Raw genomic sequence first — 12,238 nt, forward strand, 5'->3', positions numbered from 1 at the left:
CCTGGGCACGGCTGAGGAGGTCGCAGGGAGGGTGGAGAGTGAGGCAGGGTGAACTGGGTGCCAGGGTGCAGCAGTGTGTCTCGAGAGCTTTGTTCTTGAGTGGGTCTGCCTCAGGGGCTTTAGAGCAGACCCCAGAGGGTGGCCAGGAGGACGGGGGCCAGGGCGAGGGTGGCCGGGATGGCAAGGCCGGCGCTGTTGCAGAGGTCATACTGGCAACAGGAGGTGGTGGACGCGTGCTTGGAGTAGCCATCGTACACAGTCTCGAAGCAGCTGGGCACGCAGGACTTACTGACCTTCATCCTGGTGGGGGTGTAATCTGCAGAGGGGCAGGGCAGTGAGCCAGCTCCGCTAAGAGGGGCAGGGGGCCCAGCCAGCCCCACACCAGCATCCAAGGCCATCAGGGCAGGGCCCCTCAGCTTAGAACTCCTAGACAGCATCCGGGGACAGGAGAGCCTCCTTCCTCAGGACCTCCACATGCTCAGGGGCAGGGCAGAACCTCCCCCTCATCCTCCCCAGGCAGGGCCACGCAGGGCCCCCAGACTCACAGGTGCGCGTAGTCATGCAGTAGGCAACCATAGCCGGGCAGCGCATGGGGTTGAAGCAGTTGTCTCCGTTGTAGGCACACACATGGCAGTCCAAGGCCTGGACTGGGGCTGGCAGATAGGTGGGAAGGGAACGGGGGTCGCAGAACATGAGAGGCCCCTCCTCCAGCCCATCAGGTCCCCAGCCCATCACCTTCCCCAGGGCAGGGGGCTAGAAAGAGGGGTGGTCGCTGGGAATTCTGGTCTCCTTCCCTGCTTTCAGCCCACCTTCCCTCAACGTGGGTCTGTCCATCCCTCTGTCCTTTGTCCATCTTACCCAGAGGTAAGCCCATGAGGACCACCAGGAACAGGGTGAGCAGGGGCGTCATGGCTGCAGGCAGGAGGGCAGCGTGAGAGTGGGGAGGAGAACAGCAGCTAGCCCTGGATCCAACTCAGGGGTGGCGCACAGAGGATCCAACTCAGGGTGGCGCACAGAGGACGTGGGGCCGGCCCTGCCTCCTGGAGCTCCTGGTCTACTGGGAGTGCTGCAGCCCTGCACAGCAGGTGGCAAAGACAGGTGGTCAGTGCTGGGCCTGAAGGACCCATGGGGGGCCTGGGCAGGGATGACAGTGGGCAGAGGAGCCACCCAACTCAGTGGGTGTCAGGGAAGGGTCCTGGAGGAGGAGACACTTGGGAGGGGACAAGAAGGGAGAAGAGATCGGGACATTTCAATCAGAGACCAGCGCCTGCAAAAGCTCAAAACAGCCTGTAGCGCTGGAGGGAGGAGAGATGGGGGGAGGATGAGGGGCAGTGCTAGAGGAGTGGGGGTGGGCAGAGGGGCCTTAAATACCAGGCCTAAACAAGGATTTTACCAGGGGGTGGTTGGTACAGAGGTCCTCTGGAGGTGGTCTGCAACCTCATCCCACGCAGGGCCCTGGGGGCCGGATGGCTGGCCACGGCAGAACTGGGCCCAAGGGCTGGGTCTCTTCTCGCTGTTCCCCTCCCCTCTGCTCTGGGGTGTCCCTATTTGGGGTCCCCTCTTCCAGGAAAACCTCCAGAGCCCTGGTTAGGGTTGTCTGAGTCCTCGGCCACCGCAGAAGCTCCCCAGCAGGGATGAGCTAAATTAAACTTACGCCTTCCTGAGAACGACAAATCCGTCTCTCAGGACACATTTGCCCAGGCCAACCCTAGGATGCCAAAGGCCTGGGTGAGGCCAGACCTGCGGCTGCGAGCTTCCCTCCCCCTCTCTGAGAGCCCCGCCCCAAACACTGCGGTCCCGGGTGGAGGGGAGGGCTCTTGGCGCGAGCGGGACTCTCAGGGTGACCTCACCTGTGACCTTCACCACCTTGAGGTACCGCCGCGCCTGGGAGTCACCCGCGGCCGCTCGCCGGTAGGTGCCTGCCTCGGTCTAACTGTACGCGTGTCTGTGTGTACCGCAGCACCCCTGCCGCATCGCTGGATGCTCACCGCAGGCCCAGCCCAGTCCCGCCCCCGGAACGGCCCGCCCAACGCGAGTTCACCGCAGGCCCCGCCCCGGCCGCGCCCCGGCCCCGCCTCCTGGGCACCTGCCGAGCCGAGTTCACCGCAGGCCCCGCCCCGGCCCGGCCCCGCCTCCTGGGCACCCGCCGAGCCGAGCTCACCGCAGGCCCCGCCCCGGCCCGGCCCCGCCTCCTGGGCACCCGCCGAGCCGAGCTCACCGCAGGCCCCGCCCCGGCCCGGCCCCGCCTCCTGGGCACCCGCCGAGCCGAGCTCACCGCAGGCCCCGCCCCGGCCCGGCCCCGCCTCCTGGGCACCCGCCGAGCCGAGCTCACCGCAGGCCCCGCCCCGGCCCGGCCCCGCCTCCTGGGCACCCGCAGAGCCGAGCTCACCGCAGGCCCCGCCCCGGCCCGGCCCCGCCTCCTGGGCACCCGCCGAGCCGAGCTCACCGCAGGCCCCGCCCCGGCCCGGCCCCGCCTCCTGGGCACCCGCCGAGCCGAGCTCACCGCAGGCCCCGCCCCGGCCCCGCCCCCCGGACCGTCGGCTCGCCGGGCCAGCGCTGGGACCCCGAGGCCAGCCCAGGCATCTGGATCGCCGACACGGGCAGCCACGCAGGGACTCCCTAGCGACCCTCAGACCCACGTGTTCCGCCCGGGCACTCCGCAGGCTGTCCTCACCGGCTCCCGCCGCAGCCCAGCCTTCCCCGCAGCCGCCTCCGCCCACTCGCCCCCACCGCGTCGTTCGTGGGCTGGCACCAGCGGTGCCGCCCCAGCTCCGCGCTCCTCCAGCCCAGTCCCAGCAGTTCCGGAACTGGCGCCCTTTGGTGCCCTTTGGCGCGCCCGCTTCGCTGCCCATGGCCTCCGCCTGCCTCCCCCGCGCTCCGCCCCCGTTTCTGGTCCCCCCCGAGCAAAGCTGGAAGGCAGGCCTGCAAGGCAGCCCCGTGCTCCGTGGTCCCTCTCACCATCATAATGTTAACATTAAATAATTGTCTTTACATAACTTTAAATACTTACATTATTGGTTCTGTTTTTGGCAAAATGTAATAAAATTTCATGAGTGCGAAAGTTTTCATTTTTTTTCCAATGTGAGAAAGAAAAATAAAACCTTTTCTTCGACCCTAAAGCTCATTTTTTTCTTTAAAACATTTTTGTGGGCCTGAGGTACAGAATACCCCATGCCTTCTGGGCAAGCGGGCTCTGGTTCCAGGAAATCCTTCGGTCCCCAACAAACTAGGCCAGTTGGTGGTTCTGTTTGCCGACAGGTAATGCGCGCCCTCCTGTGCCAGGAGCTGGGGAGAGGGCAGAGAGTAAAACCAGCCGACGTTCCAGAATATTCCCACGCCATGGAGCTCACACTCCGGTGGATAAGAGGCGTGAAAGAAACGCATAGGTCAGAACCGGAGGGTGTCGCAGGCTTCAGCCTCAGACCACGACGAATTAATACGATGAAACTTCCCTTGCCCGCCCGCCAGCCGCTCGCCTCCTGCTTTGTGGCGTGGTTCCTAATGACCCGGGGGTTGGGGACCTTTGTGTTAAAGGAAGTTCTTCAGGCAGAAATACTGATCTACATAAAGGAATAAAGGACACCAGAAATAGGAAATAGAAGGTAATTTTTTTTTCTTATTTTTGAAAGGTAGTTGATTTCCTAAAGCAAAAATAATAACAATGTATTAAGGAATTTGTAGCAAATGTAGAAGTAAGTTGTATGATAACAGTAGTACAGGCTGGGCACCACGGCTCACACCTGTCATCCCAGCACTTTGGGAGGCTGAGGCAAGTGGATCGCTTGAGCCCAGGAGTTCTAGACCAGGCGTGGCTGGGCAACGTAGAGACACCTCATCCCTAAAAACATACAAAAAATTAGCTGGGCGTGGTGGTGCACACCTGTGGTTGCACCCAGGAGGCTGAGGTGGGAGACTCACTTGAACCCAGGAGGTGGAGGTTGCAGTGAGCTGTGATCACACTACTGCACTGAAGCCTGGGTGATAGAGCAAGACCCTGTGTCAAATTAAAAAAAAAAAAAAAAAAAAAGTAATACAAGAAGACCAGGAGAGGGACAATGGAAGTTCGCTGTTGTAGATCTGTTCTACTGCATGTGAAGTGGTCTCCTATTTCTTGAAGTCAGACTAGTAAGTCAAAGGTGCATACTAAGACACTAAAGAGTTACTAAAAAAAGAAAAAAAAAAAAAAGCAAAAGTCAAAGCACTCTAGTTGATAAATCAACAAAGGTGATGATACAGAATTATTTATAAAAACACATGTTACACAGACTGCAGAAGGGGAGAAAGGAAATAGAAAACAAATAGCAAGATGACATATATTTAAACCCAGCCACAGCAATAATGACACTATGTCATCTAAACACTTCAATTAGACCGAGCACGGTGGCCCACACCTGTAATCCTAACCTGTCTTCCCAACCTTTTGAGAGGCTGAGGCAGGTGGATCGCTTGAAGTCAGGAGTTCCAGACCAGCCTGGCCAACATGGTGAAACTCCCTCTCTACTAAAAAATACAAAAATTAGCTGGGCATGGTGGTGGATGCCTGTAATCCCAGCTGCTTGGGAGGCTGAGGCAGGAGAATCGCTTGAACGTGGGAGGCGGAGGTTGCAGTGAGCTGAGATGGTGCCACTGCACTCCAGCCTGGGTGACAGAGTGAGTGAGACTCTGCCTCAGAAACAAACAAAAACATTTCAGTTAAAAACAGAGGTTGTCAGATTGGATAAAAAGAGAAACAGCCAAGTATATGCTGTCAGCAAGAAACTCACCAGACATAAAAACACAATTAAGATACAAATAAAAAGATGGAGAAAGATATACTATGCTAACACCAATTAAAAGAAAGCAGGCATGACTACGTCAATATCAAAGTAGGTTTAAAGCAAAGACTATAATCAAAGAGGGAACATTACCGGCCTGGTGTGGTGGCTCTCACCTGTAATCCCAGCACTTTGGGAGGCTAAGGTGGGAGGATTGCTTGAGGCCAGGAGTTTGAGACCGCTTGGGCAAAACAGCAAAACACTGTCTCTACCGGAAAGAAAGAAAACATTTAAAAAGAGGGACATTACCAAATGACAAACTGATCGGTTCATGAAGAGGACTTAGCAATTCTGAATATGTATGCATCTAACAATTAAGCTTCAAAATACACAAAGCAAAACACCAACAACATCTGATAGAACTGAAAGAAGAAAAAGAAAATCCACAACAACAGAGATTTCAACACTCCTCTTTCAAGAAATGATAAAGATAGACAAAAAGTCTGTAAGGAAGCAGATGTGGACCAAATTACCAGCCAACACGGCCAACTGATGTTTACAGGACACTCCACCTCACAGAAGACAAACACACCTTTGTTTACTGATAATGTCCTCCAAGGCATACTGTATTCTGCACCATAGAACAAATCTCAGTAAATTTATGAGGATTAAAATCATACAAATTATTTGCGTGGACTGCAGTGGAGCTAAATTAGAAATCAATAACAGAAATATATCTACAAGATCATCAAATATTTAGAAACTGAGTAACAACATATTTCTAGACAACTTATAGGTCAAAGGAGAAACCAAAAAGGAAATCAGAAAATATGTCCAACTGAATGAAAATGCAAACACAATTCATCAAAGTCAAAGGATGCAGCTGAAGTGGGCCCTGGAGGGAAATTTTGCACTAATGCTTCTTTTAGAAGAAAAAAAGAAGTAAAACTTCTTTTAGAAGGGAAGGAAGTTCTCCAAAAAAACTACCTAAATGTTCACCCTCAGAAACTAGAACAAAAAGAGCAAATCAAACCCAAGGTAAGCAAAATAAAGAAAATAGCAAAAATAAAAGCAAAAATTAAAAAAATAAAAATAAAAAGTGCGGTAGAAAAAGAAAATAGAGAAAAATCAATGAGACCAGTGTCTGAGAATGCACTTCCAGGAGGAGGACCCCAGCAACCCTCCCAGTCCGGCTTGGACGGCAGGACCAGAGAGAGGACTCTTGCAAACCAAAGCTAGCTGCTCCTGAGTTGGGGGCTCCCAGTGGGGTGGGCGGCTGGGGCTGCCCCTCGAGCTGTCTGTGGGATCTGGCTGCCCAAACTGGGCATGAAGGGAGGCTCGTGGGCCCCCCTGACCTGACCAAATAATGCTCCTTCCTTTCTGGTGGGAGCTCAGGCCCGACTGGATGGTGAGGAGAGTAGATGTTCAGAGCAGGTGGAGGAAGGATCCCTTGTCAGAGGACCTCGTCGGTCGCTTTTGCAGTCTCCCTGAGAGCTGCCCTCTGTCTGGACTTTGTGCTTTGACTGCTTTTAGCATTTCCATTTTTAAGGCATAGAGAAAATTGCATCCTGGTGATGGGCCAGGAGAGTCAGCCATGCACCCCATGACAGGGTCAGTGCCCCACCCCTGGGTGCTGGCCGAACCTCAACATCTGTGCCTTGGGGCCCCACCCCTCAATCCTGTGCCTAAGACATCTCCCTGCAGATTCTGAGCTTGGGGCTCCGGCAGAGGGAGCTCCTCCTTCAGGGGCACTAGGGACACAAGGCAGGGCTGCCGGCCCCCATCTGGCCAGCTGTGCTGTCCACACCTACAGGGTTGCAGGCCCTATGTGGGGCTGATGATGCCTGACAGGGTCTTGGCTGGGGCTGGGGTCAGGTTGTGTCCAGGACTGTTGAGAAGTTGTCCAGCAGGGTCACAGCGAAGCAGCCTGGAGGCTGGGAGACTGAGCTAGGGACCCTTGGAGGAGCAGGGCAGAGGGCAGTGATGGGCTAGCAGCTGTGACTGTCCTTGGGCTTGGTCTGGAGTCCTGCCAGCTCCCAGGCCCCACGGCAGCCACACAGGCAGCCTGGCCCTCTCTGGATCCTGCAGGTCGGTTTCCACTTCTGGGCCTTTGCCCAGGGCGCGCACACAGCCTCACCCATGCTGCTCCGTTGTCCCTATACCCGCCGCTGCTTTGCGAAGTCTTCCCTGACCCCGACAGAACCGCCTCCTCCTTCCATCCTGGAATTTGGTGGCCGCAGCCCTGGTTTCCTGACTTTCAGGGGTGGGAGTGGTGGGGGAGGTGGCATTCCCTCCTGCCTCCAGGCGGCACTGGGCACAGAGCACTCCCATTCCCTGGGCCCTGAATGAGGATTCCTGCAGCCAGCCTGCCGTGAAGTGGCAGGAGTTACTTTCCCTTGCCCAGCCTTAGTTTCCCCACGCGGAAGTGGGGATGGGTGGGTCTGCGCCCTGGGCACTCCTACCCCTCTGCTCTCTGCCCGACTCCCATGCCCAGGTGCCTTCGCACACCCTGTCCTACAGGATTGGCAGGACTCAGGCCACCTGTCCAGAGTGGTGTGGAAAAGGGCACACATGGGGCCATGAGTGGCACTGGCCTGGGCGAGGGCGGATTTTCCCTGTGCAGGAGCCCCAGCACCCGGCTCTCTGGTGGCCACCAGGGGGCGCTCCTACGCAGTCCTCCAGGAGCGCTTGCAGGCCCCTCCCGCATGCCAGCACTCAGGGGGAGAAGGGTCCCCGTAACCCTTTCACCCTGGGTCATGTCCCTGAAACTGGGGTTCAAGAGCCTCCAGAGAGGCCAGCTTGGAACACCCCAGGCCCAACCCCAGCCTTGGAGCCATGTGGGAGCTGACTACCCACAGCCACCGCCCAGTGCAAGTCCAGCTGCCTGAGCTGACCCCCATCCATGGGAACCCAGCAGCCCCCTTGGCCAGACCTCACCAGGGTGAAGTTAGACCGGAGGGGGCGGGGAGCATGATGCAGGGAGTATGGGCCAGGTGAGGTCGCCCAGAGGCAGGGAGGGTTCCTTGCCTACTGCCTGGGTTCTGGCTGTATTTCGGGGATGAGGCTGTGACGTGGAGTGAGAAGAGGCCCCAGCAGAGGCCCCAGCAAGGAGCCCTTCTCCTTCTGGAGAGGGCCAGAGGCTCCCGCAGGCTGACCCCACATCCCCGGCAGGTGAAGTCTCAGGCCTTACCCAGTCAGAGCCAAGCTCTGCCTTCCCCCAGGCCAGCTCCCTCACAGGCCTGGCCTGGAAATTCCATGGTGGCCAAGCTCCCTCTGGCCGCGGCCAGCAGACGGTGGTGTAGCGTGGGTGGCAGCTGGTGAGGGGTCAGTGGTGCTCCCTGGCCCTGGGTGCAGGCACTCAGCTGTTTGTCCAACGCACTATGAGACCAGCACCATCACCACCGCAGTTCCAGCCGAGGGCAGGAGCACTAGGTGGGGTCTGGGGCCCCAGGAGCGCACGAGGGGAACAGGAAATGCCTGCAGCCCTGGAGTGGCTGGAAGGAGGGCTGAGGGTTTGCAGGAGGCCAGGGCCACCATTTACAGCCACAGGCAGCATATGGGGTGCTGGCTGCACAAGGTGGGTGCCCAGTGGAGGAAAACGGAGGCGCCTGGAGGTGGAGTGCTTTGCCTAAGGTCTCTCAGGGCAAGGAGTGACCCACCTTGGCCACCTGGGGAGATGGAGCTTGGGTGAGGAAAAGGGAGATCCCAAGGTGGAGACAGTGAAGCTCACCCAGACCCAGTCCTGGGTTGCAGGGCCTTGGCTGGGCAGGCAGCCCTCCAGGATGGGGTTGCACAGTGGCCCTGGATCCCAGGGGAAGCAGGATGGACACATGTTAAGAGCAGGCCTCCCGAAATCATGATTCACCTCCTGGTCTCATGGTGCATTGGACAAACAGCTGAGTGCCTGCACCCAGGGCCGGGGAGCACCACTGACCCCTCACCAGCTGCCACCCACGCTACACCACCGTCTGCTGGCCACTGCCAGAGGGGGCTTGGCCACCATGGAATTTCCAGGCCAGGCCTGTGAGGGAGCTGGCCTGGGGGAAGGCAGAGCTCGGCTCTGACTGGGTAAGGCCTGAGACTTCACCTGCCGGGGATGTGGGGTCAGCCTGCGGGAACCTCTGGCCCTCTCCAGAAGGAGAAGGGCTCCTTGCTGGGGCCTCTGCCTGGGCCTCTTCTCACTCCACGTCACAGCCTCATCCCCGAAATACAGCCAGAACCCAGGCAGTAGGCACGGAACCCTCCCTGCCTCTGAGCAGCCTCACCTGGCCCGTATTACCTGCGTCATGCTCCCTGCCCAGTCTAACTTCACCCTGGTGAGGTCTGGCCAAGGGGCTGCTGGGTTCCCATGGACGGGGTCCATGGGACTTTTCCTAGGCTGTGGCTAGACTTTCCCTGGGCAGCTGGACTGGCCCTGGGCGATGGCTGTAGGTAGTCAGTGCCTACTTGGCTCCGAAGCTCGGGTCGGGCCTGGGATGTCCCAAGCCGGCCTCTCTGGAGGCTCCTGAACCCCGGTCTCAGGGACACGACCCAGGGTGAAAGGGTGAGGAGCCCCTTCTACCCTAGGTGCTGTGTGCGGGAAGGGCCTGTGAGCCCTCTGCCCTGGGCTCCTACTCAGGCCTCACCCCAGGAGCGCCCTCCGCCTCTGGGGCAGTGGGGAGGCATCTGAGCAGCCTGCCCTCCCAGGGTGGGGACAGATGGTGCCATTTCAGGCATCGCTCCACGACTGGCCCAGGGGACATGTGCTGGAGGCTTAGGGGACCTGTGTGGCCTGATGCCCACCCCTGACCTCCTCCGTCCCAGAATAGCACAGACAAACCACACTGGTTTAAATCATTTATCTCCATGCAGAGATTTGAGTAGAAAAATAAACGGCAACAAAACAGAAGGAGTGTGAAATCCGGGGATCCACAGGGTTTCTGTCCCCACCCTCCATGCGGCTGGGGGCTGCATCCTCTGTAGAGGGGCTACATCCTCTGTGGGGTTGTGGGACCTACTCCAAGTCATCAGCACTCCATGCCCACCTGGACCTGGTCCCAGACTTTCGGGGAAGCCCTCAGCCTGGGGCTCCTGGCACACCCATTGCGGCTGGGGAAGAGGAGTGTGGAATCCCCAGAGAAAGGGAAGGAAAGGCATGAGGGGCCTTCCCTGGGGGGAGGTCACAGGCTGGGGGCTAAGACGAGGGCCAGGAGGCCCAGGACCAGCCCCAGGCTGTGGGCGAAGGTGGTGCCGGTCGGTGCAGCATTGTGCAGCTTCTCATTGCACAGGTCCTCCTGGCAGCACTGGATGGAGCCGGTGCCGCTGCTGACCTGGCCTTGCAGGGTGTAGCTGGGTGTGCACGACTCCACACAGTCCTTCGTCACCAGATTCCCCCTCAGAGGCTCCACTGGGCACAGGTGAGTGTGGTCAGGCCTGCAGCTACCTCTGACCCCCAATCCCTGCCAGCCTCCCAGCCAGCACCCACAACAGCCAGGGAGGTCCCCCCAGTGCCAGGGAGGTCCCCCCAGTCCCAGGGAAACCTGGACAGATGCTGCTCACCTGTGTGCATGGTCCTGCAGGAGCGAGAGCCGGCCGGGCAGACCTGAGGCTTCTTACAGTTGCTGGAGCTGGTGCACACGTGGCAGCGCAGGGCAAGGGCTGGCGGGGAGGGAGTCGGGCTCAGCGGGCCCAGCAGAGGCCTCCTGGTGACTCAGCAGGGCCCACTCCCCGACCCGCAGAGACCCCTCCTGGACAGAGGCCCTGCTGCCCTTGCCCTAGGCCCCCAACTCCGGACCCTGGGCCCTGGTGGGGCTTGTGTCCTGAATGCAGCCTCCGGGGACAGGTGCTCCGGCCTGGGCCGGCTTGGAAGAGGCGTCCTGCCCCGGCCCTGTCTAGGGTGTGTTGCAGGCCTTTCCTCCCAGGCCTCAGGGAGCTCTGTGACTGCCAAGAGCAGTCTGCAGGACACTGGCTGTTGTCCCCACCCCAGGGGCTGTCGCTGGAGGAGATGGCCATGTTTCCGAGGGCCTCACTGAGCTAAGGCCCCAGGGGCAGCCAGCTTGGCTGCTCTGAGCCTATAACGGGAAGGGCTTGGTGGCCTTTGGGCTGTCCTGGGTTATGCTGGGGGAGACCTGGGGACCGGGAGGGGCTGGTGGCAGGGGCTAGATGGCTGCCCTCCCAGTGAGAAGCATCTCAAGACAATCCCCTGCGCCACTTTCTCGGGGTCCGTGACTCCAGGAATCAATTCTGACATCCTCAGATTCTGAAACATTGTAAATCTGACACTACTTAAGATTGGGGCTCCGTGTTGTTTTAAATTTGAAGAGTCTGGCGCCCAGTGTCGGGGTTCTCTGTGCCTAGAGGTCATCAGCGCCAGGCTCCTAGTATTTGGTGACCACACGGGCCAGAGCCGCCCGCCCACCTGCCCGTCCCCTTGGCCCAGCCCCTCACCTGGCCCCGTAGCCACGGCCAGGATGGCGAGGAGCAGCAGGACTTTCCTCATTTCTGGTGTCATCTGGGAGCAGTGGGGGCCCCTGCACTGCGGAGGCCTTATAGGCACGGGCTGGGCGGGGGTGGGCAGTCCGCCAGCCAGCGGCATTCCGCAGGGCTCTGTGCAAGCGTCAGCCCAGGATGGGAACCTGCCCCACCCTGCCTGGCCCACGCCCACCAGCCTGGCTGTCCCTGGGCACTGCCTCTGCTGCCCCCCTAGGCAGAGGTCTGCCCTCCGCAACGGGGCCCAGTGGCTTCCTGGCCCTGCTGTTGCAGCTGCTGTGCCTCCGTCTCTCCCGCTTTCACTTCTCTGTCTCTGTGGGTCTTGTTCTCGTGCTGCCGTCTGTTCCTGGGTCACTTTGTCTCTGACCTGCCACCCGCTACCCCACCCCCCACTCCCCACCATCACCATCCCGTGTCTTTGTCCCTGCATTCCCCCCATAGTTCCCTCAATAGAGTTGCAGCCTGTACCAGGCGCCCTGTGGGTGCCTGTGGGTGCCCAGGGCCGGGGAGGTAGGAAGAGCAGGTGCTGGTCCTACCCTTCTGGCTCTGGGTTCAGGGTTGCTGCCTGGGATGTGGAAGGTCCTTGAGCTGCGGGGGCTCGGGGCAGCTGTGGGCTGATGTGGTGTGTGAGGCAGAGGGAGAGGCCACCCCGAGGCAGGGAGGGCAGCTGGGGCAGCAGAGAGGTAAGCCCTGGACAGGGTGAGGACTGTGAGGACCTGGCCCTCAAAGTTGCCTGGGGAGCCCTGTGGGTGGAAGGCCTGGGCTGTGGAGGCAGCAACTCCATCCTGCGTTGCGCAGGGAGAGACTGAGCCCTCCTGGTCTCCACCAGCCCTGCCTCCCACCCTCCAGGGCCCCAGGACCCCTCCCCGTGGGATTCCTTCCCCCATTCTCTGGGCCGCTCCTGCTACGTTGGGGGCAGCGCCATCCTGGCTACTTTGCAACTATTTCTCTAGGTGTCCCAGCTCCAGTCTCTCCAAGACTGTGAACTCCTTGGGGCTGGGCCCCAGCACCCAGGG

General features: G+C 59.4%; 2 protein-coding genes and 1 pseudogene across 6 annotated transcripts; all 3 read right to left on the reverse strand.

Annotated features, from left to right (window-relative positions):
* LYNX1 (Ly6/neurotoxin 1) lies at positions 1 to 2,885 on the reverse strand. 5 transcript variants are annotated; one of them, XM_015146096.3, is made up of 5 exons: positions 2,675 to 2,885; positions 1,394 to 1,660; positions 859 to 1,074; positions 546 to 653; positions 67 to 316 (listed from the first exon to the last, which is right to left on the reverse strand). In XM_015146096.3, the coding sequence occupies exons 3-5, from the start codon at positions 908 to 910 to the stop codon at positions 120 to 122; spliced, it is 357 nt and encodes a 118-aa protein (XP_015001582.3). In that variant the 5' UTR covers positions 911 to 1,074; positions 1,394 to 1,660; positions 2,675 to 2,885; the 3' UTR covers positions 67 to 119.
* Positions 2,886 to 9,577: 6,692 nt separating this feature from the next.
* On the reverse strand, positions 9,578 to 11,338 carry LY6D (lymphocyte antigen 6 family member D). The gene is made up of 3 exons (XM_001083864.5): positions 11,181 to 11,338; positions 10,293 to 10,391; positions 9,578 to 10,140 (listed from the first exon to the last, which is right to left on the reverse strand). The coding sequence occupies exons 1-3, from the start codon at positions 11,326 to 11,328 to the stop codon at positions 9,914 to 9,916; spliced, it is 474 nt and encodes a 157-aa protein (XP_001083864.3). The 5' UTR covers positions 11,329 to 11,338; the 3' UTR covers positions 9,578 to 9,913.
* On the reverse strand, positions 10,398 to 11,174 carry LOC144330882 (uncharacterized; annotated as a pseudogene).
* Positions 11,339 to 12,238: the final 900 nt, after the last annotated feature.

The sequence above is a fragment of the Macaca mulatta genome, chromosome 8, assembly GCF_049350105.2.
Source record: "Macaca mulatta isolate MMU2019108-1 chromosome 8, T2T-MMU8v2.0, whole genome shotgun sequence".
Taxonomy (NCBI): Eukaryota; Metazoa; Chordata; class Mammalia; order Primates; family Cercopithecidae; genus Macaca; species Macaca mulatta.

What these genes read in the sequence shown, in the direction of transcription:
- LY6D (XM_001083864.5), bottom strand. Translation starts at nt 11,328, where the DNA reads ATGCCGCTGGCTGGCGGACTGCCCACCCCCGCCCAGCCCGTGCCTATA. An exon ending in GGCCGTGGCTACGGGGCCAG is followed by an intron (nt 10,392 to 11,180) that starts GTGAGGGGCTGG and finishes CCTCCCCGCCAG; the next exon opens with CCCTTGCCCTGCGCTGCCAC. An exon ending in CTGCAGGACCATGCACACAG is followed by an intron (nt 10,141 to 10,292) that starts GTGAGCAGCATC and finishes ACCTGTGCCCAG; the next exon opens with TGGAGCCTCTGAGGGGGAAT.
- LYNX1 (XM_015146096.3), bottom strand. Translation starts at nt 910, where the DNA reads ATGACGCCCCTGCTCACCCTGTTCCTGGTGGTCCTCATGGGCTTACCT. An exon ending in CCTCATGGGCTTACCTCTGG is followed by an intron (nt 654 to 858) that starts GTAAGATGGACA and finishes CCTATCTGCCAG; the next exon opens with CCCCAGTCCAGGCCTTGGAC. An exon ending in CTGCATGACTACGCGCACCT is followed by an intron (nt 317 to 545) that starts GTGAGTCTGGGG and finishes GCCCCTCTGCAG; the next exon opens with ATTACACCCCCACCAGGATG.